At 50.5% G+C, this 19903-nt stretch overlaps 1 protein-coding gene across 1 annotated transcript in view; it reads left to right on the top strand.

Annotated features, from left to right (window-relative positions):
- Window positions 1–19903, top strand: part of MYO5C (myosin VC) — an 82740-nt gene that overhangs the window by 10486 nt on the left and 52351 nt on the right. Inside the window, exons 3-10 of the mRNA XM_040969641.1 lie at window positions 1743–1908; window positions 2346–2490; window positions 5527–5683; window positions 7405–7548; window positions 8627–8712; window positions 10084–10187; window positions 14217–14323; window positions 17251–17516. Of these exons, the coding sequence (XP_040825575.1) occupies window positions 1743–1908; window positions 2346–2490; window positions 5527–5683; window positions 7405–7548; window positions 8627–8712; window positions 10084–10187; window positions 14217–14323; window positions 17251–17516 (1175 nt within the window). The remainder of the gene's footprint in view (window positions 1–1742; window positions 1909–2345; window positions 2491–5526; window positions 5684–7404; window positions 7549–8626; window positions 8713–10083; window positions 10188–14216; window positions 14324–17250; window positions 17517–19903) is intronic.

Raw genomic sequence — 19903 nt, 5'->3', positions numbered from 1 at the left:
GCCTGCACTGTGAAGGAGTTGGACTGTGCTGGCATCGGAGGGAGGGGGACAGACTTCTGTGGTGTGGATGCCACCTGGATGCTAGGTGCATCTTCCCCTGCTCAGGCAACACCGTGGCACCACCAGGTGCTGGGGCCTGAGTGTGTGTGTCCTCCCTGAGGTGCCTGTTGATGTTGAGTCCCTGCTGTGAGTGTGGGAAAGGAGGGACCGAGGGCCCTGGACCCAGGTGTGGGTTAGTGTGTCCCTGTAGTGAGCAGAGGACTGTCTTGCTCCCTGTCTCTATCCTTCCTGATGCTCTGCCCTGCCTTGGGATCTGCCAGTAAAATGGCCGTCACAGGAGGCAGCCGTCACAGGAGGCAGCCCTTAGGCCTGGGCCAGAGCCATGACCTCAGATAACCCTCTTTTAAAGCCTGTACCGTTCATTTCAGTGGTTGACACAGACACAGGACTTCTGCCTGCCGCTGTTCTGCCTGAGTGCCCCACCCCCCGTAGCCAGGACTGGGCCAGGATGAGCCTGGGAGTCGGGGGGACTTAGACTTTGCCTCCCATGGGGATGGCAGGAAACCCAGCAGCAGAGCCCTCACTTGCTGCCTGCCAGGATGGCCCTTGGTAGGAAGCTGGAGAGAAGCTGGGCCGCACACCAGGCACTCTGACGTGGGGTACAGGTGTCCTAACCAGCCTCTTAGCCACGAGGCTAATTCCCTAATCAAACCTATTTCCTCCGTACCTTAACCCACCTGGACTTCGTGCCATTAGCGGTAAAAAGTGGACAGAGACACTGAGCTCTGTGTGGCACCCGCCACAGTGTGCGAGGTGTAGAACAGATGGCCTTGCCTACGGAGCCATGAGCCGTTGCCCACGTGGGCGGCTACTGAGAGGAATCACCTGCCCTTTCACAGGGATATACCACCACCCACCCAGGTTCCATCACAGACTTCTCATCACCAAGCATGTCCACTTGGAGTGGAGGATCTGGAACCTTCCAGCTATAAAGGACATGAGGTGGTCATGTCATTTTAACAGTAGTATCCTGTTGAGAAATGAAACTTTCTAAGGCTCAAGCATCTATTTTTAATTTTTAGTATGTTTGCCTGTTTATTTCCAACTGCTTAAACTGTAGGTAGATAGATCAGTTGATAATCTTCTGCCCACTGGTTCATTCCCCCAAATGTCTGCAAGAGCCAGGGCTGGGCTAGGCTGAAGCCAGGAGCCTGGTACTCTGGTTGCCCTGGCAACCCAGACATCTTCCAGAACACAGCCAGCACCCTGGACCCCTGGCTCCTACTTTTTGTAACTTCAGGAATCAGCTTGGAAGGCTATTTCTCAGGGCAAGTGTTTGATGTAGCAGTGAAGTCCACTTCACAGTGTCTGGGCTCGAGTCCCTACTCTGCATCCAATTCCAGCTTCCTGCTACTGCTCATCTGGGGAGGCAGCAGAGGGTGGCCCAAGGTGTTGGATTCTGACTATATTTCTGTGTTGCATTCCCAGCTTCTGGTTTCCACCTGGCCCAGCCTTTGCCTTGACTGGTACAGGTGTCTGAGGAGTGAGCCAGGAGCTGGGAGATAGCTGTCTGTCTCTGTCTTCCTTTCAAATAAATAATGTTTTTTAAAAGGTGTTTTTTCTTTGCTCTACATGAGCTTGTTTTCCACAATCAACAATGACCTCCTAGGGGGCAGTGAGATTTGGCAGAAGCACCAAGCATCTTCTCACTTCTGGAACTTTCATTTCCTCTCTGCCACCAGGAGCTGGATCACCCTGTGGATCCAAAAGCATTGCCTCCACTTCGCAATCCCGACATCCTGGTGGGCGAGAATGACCTCACGGCCCTCAGCTACCTGCACGAACCCGCTGTGCTCCACAACCTCAGGATCCGCTTCGCAGAGTCCAAACTCATTTACACCTACAGTGGTGAGGAGGGAGGTTCTGGGAGGACAGCAACGGCGCTGGCACATCCTGCCTTCTTGCTAGAGCGCCCTGATGATGTGGTGTGACCTGTTCTCACTCAGCATCTATAGTTTGCGTTAAATGGGGGAGAAGCTTGGATAAGAACTGTGACTGTCTTGTTAGGCCAGAGAAATGGGGTAAAGGCTGTGTTTGAGTTTCTCAATGGGTCTGATGGCATTTATTGCTGATTGTCGATTTACACAGCAAATAGCAAGAAAGAGCCTCTTGATCTGAGTGTTCTCTGTCATCTCATCCAACCACCAGCCTGGGATCACATCACCTACATCTGACCAAACTCACAACGAAGGTTTAAGCAGCAGCAGACCTGGAGTCTCTCCAAAGAACCGTGGGGGGGTGGGAACAGAAAGCACCTGGTAGCTGCATCTCCCCTCTTTCCCCAGGGATCATCTTGGTGGCTATGAACCCTTACAAGCAGCTGCCCATCTATGGAGATGCCATCATCCATGCCTACTCTGGGCAGAACATGGGCGACATGGACCCACACATATTTGCTGTGGCTGAAGAGGCATACAAGCAGATGGCCAGGTAGCTTCCTGGGGCTTCTGGGGCTTCCCGTGCACCATGCACCTGCTACCCTCCCAGAGAAGGGGAGGTGATCTAGGCTGGGCTCATTAGAAGAGGAGGCACCTTGCTGAACTGTGAGCTGTCCAGATCCAGTTTCCTGGGCTGTGCTCTTTCTGGGGAGTCAAGTCCGTCCTCCCAATCTGGGAGTCAGCAGGGGTTTCTCATGTGAGTGTCTGGTTGCGGGGGAAGGCTGGCTTACCCTCCAGGGTGTGGTATTTGGATGCGTATGTCTGATTTTTGTTTTATTTTGTTCTTCAAATCTGTTTGAACAAATAGATTCTGGTGACAAATGCAGGTTTTTAGCTGTGAAAGATTTGGTATTTAATCCTCATTTTTTACTGCTTGGATTTTGGAGAACTTTGGGCATCCTGGTCTTCCTAGAGAACATGCACAAAAACCTCATCTCTAGAGATGCCTTCAGTTTGCACAAGGGCTTTTCTGGATGCTAGTTTCCTTCGAGTCTTGCACTGTTCCCGTGAAGTCAGCTGAGTTGCCATCATTGCCCTCCTGTCGCAGATAGCAAGCCAGGGGTCCGGGACCTGGACCCACTAACCCTTCATGCATCACCCCTCAACTCCCCAGGCTCTGCACCCTCGTCTGTGAGCTTGACACTCACACAGTGCCCAGGATCCAGGGACCATAAGATAGCCTGCCCAAGGGCGAAGTGTGATTCTCCATCGCAAAGGAGTCTGATGGGCCCTCTCAGGCTGCCCTGTACCTCATCCAAATCATCAGAGCCCAAGAGCTATCCAGCTCCCTTGTCCCTGAGCTGAAACTTTCATCCTCAGGGCCAAGTGTCTGCTGGGTCACCTCCTCCGTATGCTGGGTCATAGAAAAGATGCACTCCTCCAAGTTAGGGAAACTTCTGAGAAGTCCCACAAAGTGCTGCTGCTCACAGCTCATTGGCTAGCACCTACTCATGTGACCACATCTGGACACATCTGGACACACAGGATAGAAAGGAAGCTGGGATGTGTAGTCTTCAGCCCAGCAACATATGGTTAGCATCAACTAACAAGTGCCGTGTAGTCTCTAAGAAGGAAGGAGAGGTAGATGTTACGTGGGAAATAGATGTTACATGGGAAATTACTGTTTTCTGTTTTCTGCTGCACCAGATTCCTTCCTATCCTAAAAGGCCAAAACTTCGGGTACATTTTTTGTTTGTTTGTTTTGTTTTGTTTTTTTCCTGACTCCCTGGGAACTTCTGTGCTTAGACACAAGGTATCCAGCAGATGAACTGCTGGGTACTGAAGAGCTGTGCCAAGTTCAAGCTTGAAGAGACAGTTGTCACCTTGGAGATTGGTGTGCCTCTGACAGTGAAGCAAAACGTAACTGGACTGTGTGGTTTTTTCCTGCACGAAGGGTTCATGTTGGGCTTGCCTGGTGCTAGACTGGGAGTCGGGGCACATTGGCCTTTCACCCTGCAGCCCTACTCCACACTGGGCTTGCTGCCCACCTTTTCAGAGGTCCCACTTCCTTGAAAAGATTGCATCAAGAGCTCTGACTCCAAGGTTCCGTCCCGCATGGGTGGCACTGTGCTCTGTGTCTTGGTTCATGTCACGCTGCCTATATGAGTCCCTGTTTTATTCATCTGTAAAACAGGTACATGAGGGGTCTTCCAAACCTACATGGAAAAAAAAACATTGTGAAAAGAACTTGTGTGGGTTTCTACTTTTTTCCCTAAAAATAAACTCAAAAACTTTGAAGTTTTTTAAAATTTTTATTTGAAAGGCAAAATTATAGAGAAAAGGAGAGACCTATCTTCCATCCTCTGGTTCATTCCACAAATGGCTACAATGGCCAGAACTGGACCAAACCAAAGCCAAAACTTCCTCCGGGTCTGCTCATGGGTGCAGAAGCTCAAAGACATCATCCATCTGCTACTTGCCCAGGCCATTAGCAGGGAGCTGGATCAGAAAGGGAGTAGCCAGGACTCAAACTGGCACCCCTATGCAACGCTGGTGCCATGGGACACAAGTTTAGCCTACTATTCCAAGGAGCTGGCCTATTTGGTACCTTATTTTGAATGTCTCAATTACGTAACAAGAGCGTGTTGACTTACAGAGCACTTATGTTCCCAAGCACAACTTGAACAAAATTACCCTCATAATAATATCTTGAAACTGTCTTTGCTAGAAGTGAGATGTGCAGAAAGGAGCTGACACAAGGCCTGAGCCTGTTGTGCAGAGAGGGCCGCTTGGTAGGTTGGGCTTCCACTGCCTCCGCCTCCAGCAAGGTCCGCCACAGTTCCTGATGATGGAGACTGGGCACATCTACACTTAGGCCGTGTAACAGGGCTTGGTGCTGCGGGCAGACCTGCTCTCCCACTGGGAGTCTGGGATGCTGGTTTGTGCCGGGCAGAAGTAGTCACCAAGTCCCTCGTGAGCACCCCTGGCAGACAGCGTTTCCCAGGCACCATCAGAGTCGTGGCTGGAGGCCACAAGGGTGGCCCATGAGAGAACTGGGAAAGGAACCCTCCCTCCACCCCAAGGGGATGAACTGACCCCTGGTTCCTCTTCACTTCCCTTCTGTTTCCCTCTGATACTGTCGCTAAGCTGTGAACACCTTCCCAGCCAACTCACCCTCAAGGGCCCTTGAAGCTGGGATTGGTTCCCTGGGGACTCAACACCAAGGACACGGCAGGGAACAGACTTGTGTGTTCTGAAAAAGAGAAGGAAATGTTAAGGAATAGTAAACAGAAGGCTGGGGAGCCCTTTTTTCTGCCACAGGCATTTGAATATCTGTCACATCATTTGTGGGCCAAACAAAATGATCGATTTAAGAATTAGCCATTGCGGAATTGTTGGCTTTCCCATGCTGCCTGCCATTACCTTGGCAGGTTGTATACAACCTATAGGTCAGACACTGTCCACCCCTAGAGCAATGGAATAGATTTTCCTTCCTTCCAGTTTATCTGAATTTTCCTAAAGAACATCACCAATGCCTTGGTAGTACAAAGAAGTTAACATCTAACCCCTATTCCTGTATTTGCCTTAGAAACAACAAAAATCAGTCGATCATCGTGAGCGGGGAGTCAGGTGCTGGGAAGACTGTGTCGGCTCGCTATGCCATGCGGTACTTCGCCACAGTCAGCAAGTCGAGCAGCGACGCGCACATCGAGGACAAGGTCCTGGCGTCCAATCCCATCACCGAGGTGCGGCTGGGATCAGTTGCGGGTGGCTTTGTGAATATGCTGTTCTTGCCAGTGCTGGGCTCCAGCCCTTCAGGGCCCACACCCATGGGGGCAAGATGGAGCCAGGCTGTCTGTTCTGGGCATAGGAGGATGCTGGGGTGGAGTGTCCCAGGTATTCCTCCTCCGCTCTGCCTCGGACCTCTAGAGTCACCTGTGGAGATTTATATCGCTGGGGGAACCATCCTCCATGTACCGTTGAGCAGCCTGGGAAAGCTCTGGTGGGATAAGCTCCAGGTGTAGTCCTGCCACCTGACTGCTCAGCACGTGCCCCATCTGCCCCATTGGAGGCTCTTCGTGCGATGCAAAAAGGGTTGATTTGAGTTTGCTTGGACTCATACTGGATCATTAAGAACCTTAGCCTTCTGGTTCTCTCTGCTTCTGTAACTCAAAACCGTCAGGGGCTGTTCATGGGAAAAGAAAGAGATCCCCATCTTCACATTTGAGGGTCCTTGGGCCTGTTTCTAAATTCAGGAAGAAGGGGTAAAAAGCTGAGAAACTGAAAGTTCATAGTGTGGAGGCATGGGCTCACCAGATAAAAATGTCAAGTACAATCCAAGTTATGGTGGGAGATTGCCCACGGGCAATGTTGCCTTAAATGCCCCATGGGTCACTGGTGGCTTGTTTGTTCAGAGTTTGTTTCCCACTGTTTGTTTGTTCGCCTTTCTTACCAAGCCCATGATGCACATAGTGCATGCTGACAGGCAGTGTGGTGAGCTGGACAGCAAGTGCAGCAGGTATCTGAAGGAGGGGGCCCTTCCAGGGGGAGGGTGCTCTGGGTGGGGAAGGGCACAGGCCAAGTTGAAGTGGAGTTCAAGAGCAGAAGCCGGAAGCAGACAGTACACCCAGAGAGTGGGAGGGGTGGGGGAAAGCAAAGCAGAAGCCAAAGACTGGAAACAGGAAGGAGTGAGAGTAGAAGTGAAGGCCAGGGTGAGGGCTAGGAACTTTTCATTGAGTGCTGCACTATCCAGGGCGCAGATGAGGGAGCTCATTTAACCCTCTCAGCTCCACCAGCGGCAGCTGATCCAGATTGCTGTGACAAAGCGACAAAGTGTTGAGTGCCTCCTCAGCAGGAAGGTTGTGCTCACAGCCATGTGGCCAGGGGGCCAGTGTACTCGGGCTCTGGTTGCAGATTGACAACCTCTTTAGTTGTGTCTCCAAAGGGCAGAAAGAGCCCAGGAGCTCTCTGGGGTCTCTTGTGTGATAAGGGCACTAGAATCCCACTCACCAGGGTTCTAGCCCTACAATGTTGCAATTACCAGCCAAAGACATTACCCACTAATACTAGTTCATGGGCGTTAGATTCCAACATTTGCATCTGTGGCTAAGAGGGGGAATGTATACATTCCATCCCTAACAGTGAGATGTGTGTGAGAACCTGAAGCTTGAATCCCGAACTGCCCTGGCAGCAGTGCCCAAGTAGCAAAAAATGGCAGTGGGGCCATGCAGCCCCAGAAGATGCTGACTTTGGGAGCCTCGCCAGTGTCTCCTTGTTAGGACTAGGGGAAGCCTGCAGGCAGGCTAGGGACACAGTGGTACACTCCAAAGCTTCACGCTGCCTCCCTGCTCCCTGTACTAACCAGACCCTCCCCGGTGTACAGGACTGAATTGTGCTCAAAACACAAGCCAGTTGTTTTGAAGTGAAGATCTTTGTCGTTATCTAAAGAGCATCCCGTGTTTCGCAGGCTGTCGGGAATGCCAAGACTACCCGCAATGACAACAGCAGTCGCTTTGGGAAATACACGGAAATCAGTTTCGACAAGAGGAATCAGATCATAGGAGCCAATATGCGGACTTACCTCCTGGAAAAATCCAGAGTTGTCTTCCAGGTAAGGCTGAAAGCATTCGCCACGTTTCCTCTTTCCCGGCTATTTCAGGGTTGTGTAGGTTTCTGTATGTGTTAGTTACAGATGCACATTGTTTCATGACATGAAGAACAGGGTTTTCTTTCTTTCATTTGCATTTTGGATTTTTTTTTCTTCCTATCAATTAAAAATAGAAATGGGGGAGAGAGCTGCACATCCCATATTAGAGTGATGGTTCAAGTCTTGACTGCTCAGCTGCCAATCCAGCTTCTTGCTAATGCTCCTGGGAAAGCAGTAGATGACAAACCCGAGTATTTGGGCCCTTGCACAATACTCCCACCTGTATGGGGACCAGAGTGGGCCTTTGGTCTGCCTTGGTCCCAGCCATTATGTTCATTTGGAGAGTTAACCAGAAGATGGGGAATGAGTTGGTCTCTTTCTTTCCCTTTCCTTTTCTCTGTCTCTTTCTCTCTGTCACTGTGTCTTTAAAATAAATGCAATAAAATATTATTTTAAAAAGAAAAAAAAGATAATAGTTACTATAGTGGTAGTAATATATGATGGAGAGAAATGGTTTTTACTTCTTCATTTGGGGCTCTTAAAAGATTCTTTATAGTTTGAATATCAAATTTTTCTTTCAAGAACTCAAAAAAAAAACCCTTTTGGAACAAAGCTGTCAGAATGGATTTTCTATCAGGAAGGGAATAGGATTAGCATTAAGGAAGCTGGCTTTAAGATAGAGGCTTTTTTTTTTTGTTAAGGAAACCAAAGGGCTTTATTAGAGTTGGGGCCCAGCTGGAAAGCAGCCAGAAGTCTTTTTGTGTGTTGCAGAGTTTATTAAACAGTGCCAGCCAGTTGGAATCATATCAGCCCCATCATGTAGACTGTTGGAATCTAATAAACTTTCTCTGCATTGTTGCTCAGAGGGGTTCGGGTCACCCAGGAGTGAGGAAGTTCCCACTGGCCAGAAATCCCAGTGTCCGTGACAGCAGACTGGCCTTGCCATGCCAGGCTGGCCGGCTAGCACCCTCTTGTTGAAAACCTGGCATTTTCACCTATAAAAAGTAGACTTTGGTGTTGAGGACTTTTCTTTATTTTACAGGCAGAAAATGAACGGAATTACCACATTTTCTATCAGCTGTGTGCATGTGCACAGCAGTCGGAATTTAAACATCTCAGACTGGGTATGTGTGGGGTCTTTGGGAGGAGCCCCCCATCCCGTGGACGTTCAGATCCAACACGATTGCTTCTACCACAGTAACACGACTTCCTAAGGAAGTGACTTACCCATAGATGGGAGACCCTTGGGCTCCAGGGGCAGAGCTGATGCGTGCCACAGAGAAGCTGGAGCGGGCCCAGAAGCCTTGTGAGAGGGGACTCTGCAGTCCCATGGTTGTCCTTCCAGGCTTGCTGTGGGGGTGTCAAACGTCTGGCTAGAGTCACCTTCCACCTGTGGAAGCCCTCTCTCACAACAACTGGGGCTCACTGCTGGCAGCCCCAAACTTGCTTTTTTTATTTGAACTCCCTTAGATTGCTTCCGAGATGTACAGCCAGCTTCCCCATCCTAAACACAGCCTCTCTATCACGATCTGAACTTCTGTAATAATCCCAGGGGTATTCATTATCTGTCCTCATAATGAATTCAATATCTGAGGGGCAGCAACGATGTAAAGCCAACTGTGTGCCCTGGGCACCATAGCTCAAATCACATGCTGCCCGGCTCTGCTGTCTGGGTCGCATGGGCAATAGCAGCAGGTGATGGTTGTCAGAGGTGACTGGGGACCAGGGAGTCAAGTTCATGTCCTGCAGTTCTAGCAAAGTTGCCACACAGAATACAAATAGCCAATGTATCGAGGAATGTCCCACAGGTTCTCTACTATTTAACTGTTAGATGTACATGAGATTGGTATCTTAAGATTTTATGTAAGTGCACATGTGTTACAACCCATCAAATGAAATGTGTGCAGTTTATTGTACAATCAGTAAACCTCACTAACGCTGTATCAATATGTTAGAAGCAAGGGGCCGGAGTTGTAGCACTGTAGATTAAGCTAACTCCTGCAACGCTGGCATCCTATATGAGTGCTGGTTAGAGTCCTGTCTTTTTTAATTCTGATCTAGCTCCCCACTGATGTGCTTGGGTCTCTGCCACCCGCATGGGGTACCCAGATGGAGTTCTAGGTTCCTGGTTTCAGCCTGGCCTAGCCCTGGCTGTTGGGACCATTTAAGGAGTGAACCAGCAGATGGAAGACCTCTCTGTCTGTAATTGTGCCTTTTAAATAAACCTTTAAGCAAAAATGTAAGGTGTATAAACAAAAGCCGTGAGCTTTAGAGTTAGGCCTGCATTTAGTGTCTTGTAGCTGTGGGCTGCGGGCAGCCATATGCCCTTCTGACCTTAGTTGCTGCACCTGTACTGTGGAAGCCCAAGGAAGCAGTGGAGTAGCATGTAAAAGTATGTGGTGTGGGTCCTTCAGGGTGAGCTTCCGAGCTTGCCTCTCACAGCAGCACATGCACACACTTAGGGGTCATGGCTGTCATCCATCTTTCTCTTTCAGTGAGTGCGGAGGAGTTCAATTACACGAGAATGGGAGGCAACACTGTGATCGAGGGTGTGAATGACAGAGCTGACATGCTGGAGACACAGAGGACCTTCACGCTGCTGGGTGAGTGAAAAGACCCCACCAGGAGTGTGGCCACTTTCTAACAAAAAGCAAGCAAGTGTGCATGTGTTCTGAAGGGTCCTGGCAAGAGCTAACTTTCTGATGAGCCAGGCACGTGTGAAGGCACTTCAGAAAGCTCCTGGAAGCAACACACACTGGCCATAGCGGTTAGTCAGGGTGCTGCTGGCGACACCTGCATCCCACTCTGAGTGACCTGGTTTCAATCCTGGCTCTGCTCCCAGTCCTAGCTTCCTGCTGATGTGCTCCCCCGGGGCGGGCGGGGTTACAGCAGGTGATGGCTCAAGGAATTTGACCCCTGCCACTTGATCTGGACATGTACAAGTCCCTGCTAGTCAGTCCCATCTTCTAATCAGCATCATACCACAGGCCATCTTCACCTCCTTTAAAAGTCTCAAAAGTTGCCATTTTTCATAGTTGTGGTCTGTATGTAAAAACTTGGAGGTTTGAGGTTAAATGTATCAAAGTAATAGGTGAGAGCAGCACAACTAGACATCTAAGAGCAGGCAGTGGAGGTGGAGGGTGGGTGGGCTTTTGGCCTAGCAATTGCGATGTCTGCTTCCCATACTGGAATCCCTAGGCCCAAGTCCCACCTCTGTTTCTGATCCGACTTCCTGTTGATGTGCACCCTGGGGGGCAGCAGTGAAGGCTCAGTGGTTGAATTCCTGGTGTCCACGTGTAGGCCTGGGTTGAGGTCCTGACTTCTGCCTTTGGCACTCACTCTTTGTCGCCCTCACCATTGTAGGCATTTGACCAAATCAGTAGAGGGGACCAGTGTCTGTCTTTGTGATTTGAAAGGCAGAAAACAAGATTTTTTTTTTTTTTTAGGCAGACAGGTTCTGCTGCTTTCTCAATACTGCTTCCAGGAGGAAGACGGTTTACATATTTCATCATGATCAGATACACACTTTTACTGTTGGTCAACGTTATCTCAAAAGAATCGCAGTTATCATTTTAGCCTATAGAACATACTCCACTTAAATGGGGTTACAGTTACAAGGAGAGGACAGGGCGCCCCATCTAGCCAGGCTCCAAGGGACCTTGGCTCACATACCCTGCCCATCCCATCCCCTAAGTCTTCTTACCTTCTGAGTGCCCCTCCCACCTTTATAACATTCTCCTCCTAGCAGGATGACTTAGCAGAAGTAGGCTTTGGGACTAAATCAACAGATTTTGACTCTTAGTGGACACGGCATTAGGAAGGCCTCTTCTCTGAGACCGTGTTCTGATCTGTAGAATGGCCATCCAGCTTACCTCTCATGATCACCAGGTGGCCGCCAACTTGTGTAAGCAAGGCCCTGACACTCACCAGGCACACGGAAAGTGCTTGGTCAGTATCACACCTGCTTTCTTTCTCTCTCTCTCCCTGTGTTCTCTGTTGCTTAACCCCTAGCCACCCTGTGGGTAAAGATCATCACCTCTGCTATGAAACCATCCCTGATTCTTAAAAGTCATCAATTTGTGTTTCTCCCATGGCTTCACAAGTAATGACACATTGCCAAGTCTCCAGTCCTGGTGCTGCTCACAGACAAAACATGGTTTGAGGGGAGGAACAATGCATAGCCCAGTGGTGCCCATGCTGTTTGGCATCACAGCTGCCTTGGGGCTTCAAGAAGTGGACAGGTGGGAAGAATTTGGGGCAGTGGCACCTCCCCTCTGTGATACACTGGACCTAGCAGGTGGCTGGGCATGGCTGGCAGGATTCCAGAATTTTCACAGACTCTGAACCAGTACATGTCCCAACAGGATTCCTTTTGTCTAGGTATGGCCTGATGACCTCTGTCCACTGATGGCCTGTGTGTTGCTGGTGACACCTCATAGCCTAGGATGCAATTTTTGGTTGTTATACGTATACTGTCATTTTTTTTTTCATGCATCAAAATATCAGCGTGTGGGCTTGCATGTGTCAGCAAAGTCCCCAGGCACCAGCTCTCCCCTATGTGCGGTGGAGTAATAGTGAGAACACTTGCTTGGTGCAGTGAAGCTGTGGTTGTCTCTCACACTTTAGTGGCTTAATAAATGGTACATTCCAGGCTGAGCGGACTTGGCACAGTGGGTCTTACTCCAGGGTTCTCTCGTGGGATGCGGGGGTAATTCCTCTGGTGGCTGATTCTCTCCCCAGGGCTGGACTGGTCAGCACTGCTGCTGCTGCCTGGGCGTCCTTCTCTCTGGATGGACTTGAACAGGCAGCAAGTGCCTGGACTCACATGGAGCTGAAGTCCTCCATATAGTTTTGGTTTGAAGTACTTTTGTTTTTTTAGTTGTATTGATTTATGAGACAGACAAAGAAAGAGGTAGCACTGCTATACACAAGTTCTCTTCCCAACTGCTCGTAATGGTCAGAGGTAGGCTGGGAAACAGGAACTCACTCCACGATTCCCACATGAGTGACAGGAACCCAGACACCTGAGCCATCACCACCTCTTCCTGGGAGCTGCATTCACAAGAAACTGCAGTCAGGAGCCAGAGCTGGAACTGGGACCCGGCCACTGTCCTGTGGGACGCAGGTGTCACTGGTTGACCCCCAGCTCACCCTTTTGAAGCCTTTTGGAATTTTGATTTTCTTCCATCTTTACAATAGAGGAGTGGTGGGTTCTGGAACTTTCAAAGTGTTTAAATCCACCTGGTAATGACATCTCTCAGGTCTTGTCTTTGGGAATATGGCAACACTAACTACATTTTGGTTGGAGGAAGTTGGGGGAGGCATTGCCCTACCTCTGTTTTTCTCCCTTTTAATGTTTATCTGTTTATTTGAAGAGCAGAGTTAAAGAAAGAGAAAAAGAGCTTTCATCTGCTGGTTCACTCCCCAAATGGCTGCAATAGCAAGGGCTGGTCCAAGTTGAAGCCAGGAGCCCAGAATTCCATCTGACTCTCACACGTAGGTGGCAGTGACCCAAGCACTTGGGCCATCTTCTGCTGCCTCCCCAGGCACTTCAGCAGGGAGCTGGCTCAGAAATGGAGCAGCCACTCAAACCTGGTTTGCATGTGTGATAACAGCATTGCAGGCTGTGGCTTGACGTGCCATGCTACAACGCTGACCAAGGCACTGGCCTTGTTCCTAGTTCTCATTCCAGTGTGAACTGAAAAGCCAGATGTGAATGTCAGTGTGCCCAGCCACCTGGCAGAGTGAGTGTCTCCCAAGAGTGAGGAACCTTTTTTTTTTTTTTCTGCCAAGGGCCATTTGGATATTTATCATATAACTTATGGGCAATACAAAATGTTCAACTTAAAAATTAGCCTATTGTAGATGTATTGGGTTTTGAGTCTCACCTATGGTTGCCTTGAAGAGGACAGACCAGATAATTCCATGGGCCTCACACAGCTGACAGGCTGGACTTTCATGCCTGCATCCAAGTGTCCGTCTTACTGCAGTACCGCTGAGATACGCTGACAGCTCCTGGCCACACAAAGCTTGGCTTGCAGTGGCATCTTCTCTGATGTGGTTTGCAGGCTTCCTGCACAACGCCCTTCCTAGCCAGCAAGCCAGTTTATTTTCAGTTGCTGGAAATGTGCTCACTACATCATGTGTTTATAATTTGTATTCCACCTACGTCAGCCAAGGTGCTAGTGGGGAGCACAGCACAAACTCACAAAAGACCAAAGAAGGTGGGATTACATCAGCACCAGGCCAGGAACATCTCACTTTAGAAAAACCCAGGGAGCTTCGGGTGAAAATCCCTAAACCAAAGAAAGCACATAGGGGAAAAAAATAAATAAATAAGAGGCGAACTTGGCCACCTGAGATGTGTGCTCAGATATCAGTCTTTGTGTTTTGCCCTTCCCAGCAGCCCCACCAGAGGGCAAGGGCAAGGTGGCTCATGTTCCCACTGCATGTCCGCCTGGGTCAGACTGGGAAGAATAGGAAACCATGTGCTTGCTGGGTCTGTTTCTTGTTCCCTGTCCTAGCTCTCAGCACCAAGGGCAATAGACGTGTCTGGAAGAAATCCAGGTGCTAACCCTACTAGAGAGAGAAGAGGAGCAGTATTCCTGATCTGGGAAAATGTTTGCTTTCAGGTTTCAAGGAGGACTTCCAGATGGACATCTTTAAGATCCTGGCAGCCATCCTACATCTGGGCAATGTGCAGATTATTGCAGTGAGCAACGAGAGGTCTTCAGTCAGTGTAAGGCACTGGCTGGTTATGCCATTCTTGGGTATGAGGGACTTACTTCCTGGGTGTGAGGGGCTCACTTCCTGGATGTGAGAGTATAGTCACTTCCTGTCTGTGAGGGGATCACTTCCTGGATCTGAGGGGGTCACTTTCTGTTGTGAAGGACTCATTTCCTGGGTGTGAGGGCTCACTTCCTTGGTTTCAGGGGGTTACATCCTGGGTGTCAGGGGGTCACTTCCTGGATATGAGGGCATTGCTTCCTGGGTGTGGAGGGGTCACTCCCTAGGTGTGAGGGGCTCACTTCCTAGGTGTGAGGGGCTCACTTCCTGGGTGTAAGGAGCTCACTTTCTGAGTCTGAGGGGGGTCACTTCCTGGTCTGAGGGGCTCACTTCTTGGGTGTTGGGGCTTACTTCCTGGGTCTGAGGGGCTCACTTCCTGGATGTGAGAGTATAGTCACTTCCTGCCTGTGAGGGGATCACTTCCTAGATCTGTTTTGAGGGACTTTCTGTTGTGAGGGACTCTTTTCCTGGGTGTGAGGACTCACTTCCTTGGTTTCAGGGGGTTACATCCTGGGTGTCAGGGGGTCACTTCCTGGATATGAGGGCATTGCTTCCTGGGTGTGGAGGGGTCACTCCCTGGGTGTCAGGGCTCACTTCCTGGGTGTGAGGGTCTGGCAGCAGAAGCTCCTGGCTGAGCTGCCCTTACAGTTTGCCTCTGGCCAGGTGAGCCTACTGGGCAGAGTAGCTTTGCAGGAAGGAGGAAGTCAAGGTTTCCCTGGTTGCCTTTAAAGACCAAAGTGCACTGGGCTTAGGAAAGGTTCAATTTCACACCCCACCTTCAGAAGCTTTTCTCCCTGATGGGGATGTTGATTTCCTTATAGATGAGTAGGGCTGAAGGATGGCAAATTAAAAGTTGCACTGAAACAAGGTGATCATAAGATTTTAAATTTGATTTTATATTAGAAACATAAGAATCGCTACAATTAAGATGTGAATTTATGGAGAAGCTGAACTGATGCAAATAAAAAGTGACTAAAAAATTTAGTAGAGGAGATCCGGTGTTGCATTCTCAGTTGGCTTTTCTTTAATTCAACAAAAGGTGTGGGGCACCTGCTATGCGTCTGGGCAGCAGCAGTGAGCAGACCTGGATGTGGGGAAGAATGTTCTGAGCAGAGGAAACAGTAGGAAGCAGTAGGAAGAGCCTGAGGCAGGTGGTGGTGGTTGCCAATAGCAGGGACCTCACTGGCTCCTGAGCAAAAGGAGAGACATTGGTGTGCGACAGACCCTGGAGCACCCCAAGGGCACTGGAGTGTCTGAAGCAGAAGGAATCCCACCACTCCCTGACCACCCCACCTCAACTCCTGCTCCAATCACACAAGAACAGGGCTGCTTCCTCTCTGGGCATATTCCCCCTTGTATGTTGTGTGACTGCTTTGTTTAACAAGTGCAAGGTAGGCTTATTCGTGTGTCTCCTGTGCAATGAGTATTGGGAGGAAGCGATGCTTGGTGGGAGGAATGTGTTAGGTTAGTCTAATCAATGTCCATGTACAGAACAAGTGTCCAACTCACCGCTTGATCCATTCAGGATGGTGGAGGTCCCAGGGTTGCAGGCCTGGTGGGACACTGGGGCGGGGCTGCAAGGTGGCCCATGTTACTGTGACGGAGCAGGCTCTCTGATGTGCTGTTACAGAAGGGCGCTCATCCCATCCTGGGAGCTGCATCTAGCCCCCAAGGACACCTCCTAGCCCCATCACCAAAGGCCATCACATTGGGGTTGGGTGTGTGACTTTGAGGATGACACACACATTCCAACTGTAGCAAAGGCTGTTTCAGTATTCCCCAATAGCTGATGGGAATGGTTCAAAATGTGATGTCCTAGATCTTCAGTGCCTGGAGCTAGAGAGAGCCAGATAGAATGGGGGTGGGGATGCCTTGAGGCTTGGTGTTTCTATCCTGTTGTCCTCTGACCAGGAAGTGATTCTTCTTCCTCTCCTCAAACTCTTGGATTCCATCCACCCAGTGTCCAAACAGAGTTAACCAGTTCCCCAGTGACTGGGCCACTGACGATGGGGCAGTAGGGTGGGGGAGCAGGCCGTGTTCTGGAAGCTTTTCAACCCAGAGGGTTTGGTTCCAGCCTCCCCCATCCCCAGGGAGGAGGGCAGGCACCTCCCAAACAAGCCCCTGGGATTGGGCAGGAAGGATGTAGAGGAGGAGGGCAGCAGTTACAGCTTCAGTTCCTCTCTCCCCTGGACTCTGATCCTTTGTACGCACAACCCCGACTTCCCCAGTTGGCTGTGGTGGTACTTTGAGGTCAGCCCACCCTGACAGTTCCCCTGCACAGTCGCATGGGAAATCACAGCTCCTTGCCAGGGGACAAGAAGCTCTTGTCCACACTGGCTGTTGCTGTGCATGTGGGGAAAGTCCCCCATCACAGTCCCTTGTGTCGGCTGGGCAGCTGAACTTGGGTCAGAGAGCCTCAGCCAGGTTCTGCCAGGCAGTGACATCTGGTACCTCCTGGGCCAGGCCGCCCAGAGAAGCCCCTGACCGCACAAGGAGGGGCAGCATGAGCTGTGGAGGTAGCTTGGGTGTGATTCAGTGAGAGTTGGGGGCTGTACCCCTATGCGCAGGAACAGGAGTGAGAATGTCCATGGCTTCAGTCACTGTTGGCATTATTTGGCCAGAATGAAAACTGCCAGGGTGACACAGCCTGGGACTGCCTGGCCTTGCTGCAGGGTCAGGTGCAGGGTGGATGCTATTGTGCTCCTCCCAGAACTATTCCCAGCTTCATTCCCAGAACTGACTCTCTCTCCCCTGACCTGGTTGTCCTCATGCCAGTTCCTGGCCCTCTCTCCCGTGGGTCCCAGGGTGGGCCCCAGATGCCCTGGGCAAATGGAGCTGGGGGAGAATACGGCCTGACAAGGCTTGTGCTATTTTCTGAAGGAGGAAGACATCCACCTGCAGGTGTTCTGTGAGCTCCTGGGCCTGGACAGCAGCCACGTTGCTCAGTGGTTATGCAACCGCAAGATCGTCACAAGCTCCGAGACGGTGGTGAAACCCATGACCAGGCCCCAGGCTGTCAATGCCAGGGATGCCCTGGCCAAAAAGATCTATGCACACCTGTTCGACTTCATTGTGGAGAGAATTAACCAAGCGTTGCAGTTCTCAGGCAAGCAGCACACTTTTATTGGTGTTTTGGACATTTATGGGTAAGATTCTGCTCAGTGAGCCTGTCTTTCCTCATTTCAATGTTGGGTTGTCTTTAGATCAGGTCATTTCTGATTCCTCCATTGCTTTTCTCTCAAGGAGGATAAAGATGAAGTTTTCTCTCTGCCCGTGTGGGTATAAGTACAGCCTCCTGAGCTAGGTTGTCATACTGGGAGAGTATTAAATAAATACTACATGAATCGTGGCCAACATTGAGAATTCACTCTGTGTTGGCTCTTAAGCTTACTGGTTTTCCGTTGGCTTGCTCATCCAGTCCTGAAATATCTTTATAATTACCCCCATGGAAGATGGGACAGACTGGTCCAGTGAGGGCATCCCAGAGCCTTGAGCCTGCCCCCAGGGAGTCTCCCCACACGCTGCTGAAAAGCACCTCAACTCCCTTCCCCTCACTGAGGCCTCGTATCCCTGGGACTGCCTGGAAGGGAAGGGATGGAAAGAGGAGGACAGCTGTTGCATTGAACCTTCACCTAGAGTATAGCTCTTCCTGGGCTGTGGCAGGTGCGACAGTGCCACAGGGGAGTTACTTTGTTTAATCTAAATTCTGAGTTCATACATACATGGCTAACAGCTAATAGTATCTGTCAACAGTTATAAAATACTCATGCATTACTAGGCGAATTGTTTACCTTGTCTGATTCCAAGGCAGGATGTGGGTGACGGGTACCCAGTTAAGTAAACTGCAAATATTAACCATCCCCTTCAGACATCATCTCCTCCATTGTGCTGCAGTCGGGACTGTGATGCTATTCCCTGGTCTTTCATGTATTTAAAAAATGTTGGTGTAGGAAAAAAAAAAAGAGGGATGCAAAAGAAAAAAAATGTTTGAAAATACTATAGCCCTTTAAGGATATATTACTTCATGTCTTTATCCAACATTTATTTCTGTGTTGAGGATGAATAAACTGGACTCTTAGTCCCTATCCTCTAGTCTTTGGTTTTAGGCAGGAGGTGCAGGTGGAGGGCAGGCAGGTAAATAGAGGTGGGGCGATGCCTGTGAAAGTAATGTGAGGGGCATGTGCTGATTGGGAGAGTAGCAGGTGCAGCAGGCAAGGAGATGGCCAGTGGGCAGGAACTAGACACACCAGGCCTGCGCACTGCCAGAAACCCGAGAAAAGAGTGTTCGTAAATTCACAAAGACTTGCCACAATGTTTTTAAAGGAGTTATATATTTATCCAAAAGGGAGAGAAAGAGAGAGAGAGAGAGATCTATCTGTTGGTTTATTCCCTGAAAAGCCTGTAGCAGCCAGCCCAGGTCTCCCCCTGGGCCTCCCAAGTGAGAGAGGCAGGGGACCAAGTACTTGAGCCATCACCTCTGTGCACTAGCAGGAAGTTGGATTAAGAAGTAGGGTAAACACACCAGTCTAGGATGCGAGTGTCCCAACTGGGAGCTTGACCCACCACCCTGCAACACCTGCCCCATTTCTAAAATCCACTTAAATGTTTAACTTGAAAATTAAATTCCTCCTCAGAAAGTCTAGAAGTAAATTGCTTGCTGCCTCCCACGACTTACCCTCCTCTTTGGAGCAGTGCCATGGCGGAGGTGGCTCACTTGCAGATTAACTTTGGCCCACGCACACCTGCACCTTGGGGGTGGGAGTGGGGGCAGTCGGGTGGGCCAGAGATAAAGAAGCCTCCATGCAAGTGAGGAAAACTGAGGCTGTGGGCTTTGAGGCTGCAGCCTGGAGCAGCACCCAGACTGCGGGTGCCACCCTGGCCCCGTGGAGACATGCAGCCACAGGCATAGCCTCTGGCACATGAGGTCAACCATTTAGACCTTACCAGGAGTTTGCAACTTCAACCTCGAGTTCCTGAAAATAATCACTAGTGTTTCACAGCCCCCCCCCCCGGCCTTGGCCTTGGCAGTGGGCTTCAAAGCACAGAGAGGCTGTTAGGATATCTGCCTGCCCTGCTGCACTCCATGCCTAAGGCCTGGCCTGTCCTCCACGTGCAGAGCAGCCACCAGCCTGGTGGGCCCGTGAGGTGATGGGTGGCACCAGCCGCACAGCCGTGTGGGTCCTGCTCCGTCAGGGGAGGGTCCCCAGGGAGCCACGGCTGGTGCTGGCAGATGCCTGTCAGGGTTACAGCAGTGCAGAGCACAGCCCCGGGAGTGTCCCGAGTGGAGTTCTGCTTTGCTTCTGGCACCACTTGTGGCTGTTGGCCACCTGCTCCGCTGACCCTTGGCTGTGACAGCGGGGTCACCGCACGGGGCAGTTTTGGGGCTGGAGGGGAGGTGTCAGAATGGGAGCTGAGGCGCTGCGGCCCCCTGGGGAGGCCCAGTTTGCTGCCGCTTATCCCCTGGCCGGCCTGGGACCTCTGGCTCCTGAGTTAGCACAGCCCCAGGCTAGAGACAGCGGGGAGTCTGAAGGTG

This window comes from Ochotona curzoniae, unplaced genomic scaffold (genome assembly GCF_017591425.1).
Source record: "Ochotona curzoniae isolate NIBS_2020 unplaced genomic scaffold, NIBS_Ocur_1.0 scaffold_4701, whole genome shotgun sequence".
Taxonomy (NCBI): Eukaryota; Metazoa; Chordata; class Mammalia; order Lagomorpha; family Ochotonidae; genus Ochotona; species Ochotona curzoniae.
The sequence above is the reverse complement of the archived record's forward strand: the minus strand, read 5'-3'. Positions and strand labels throughout refer to the sequence as shown.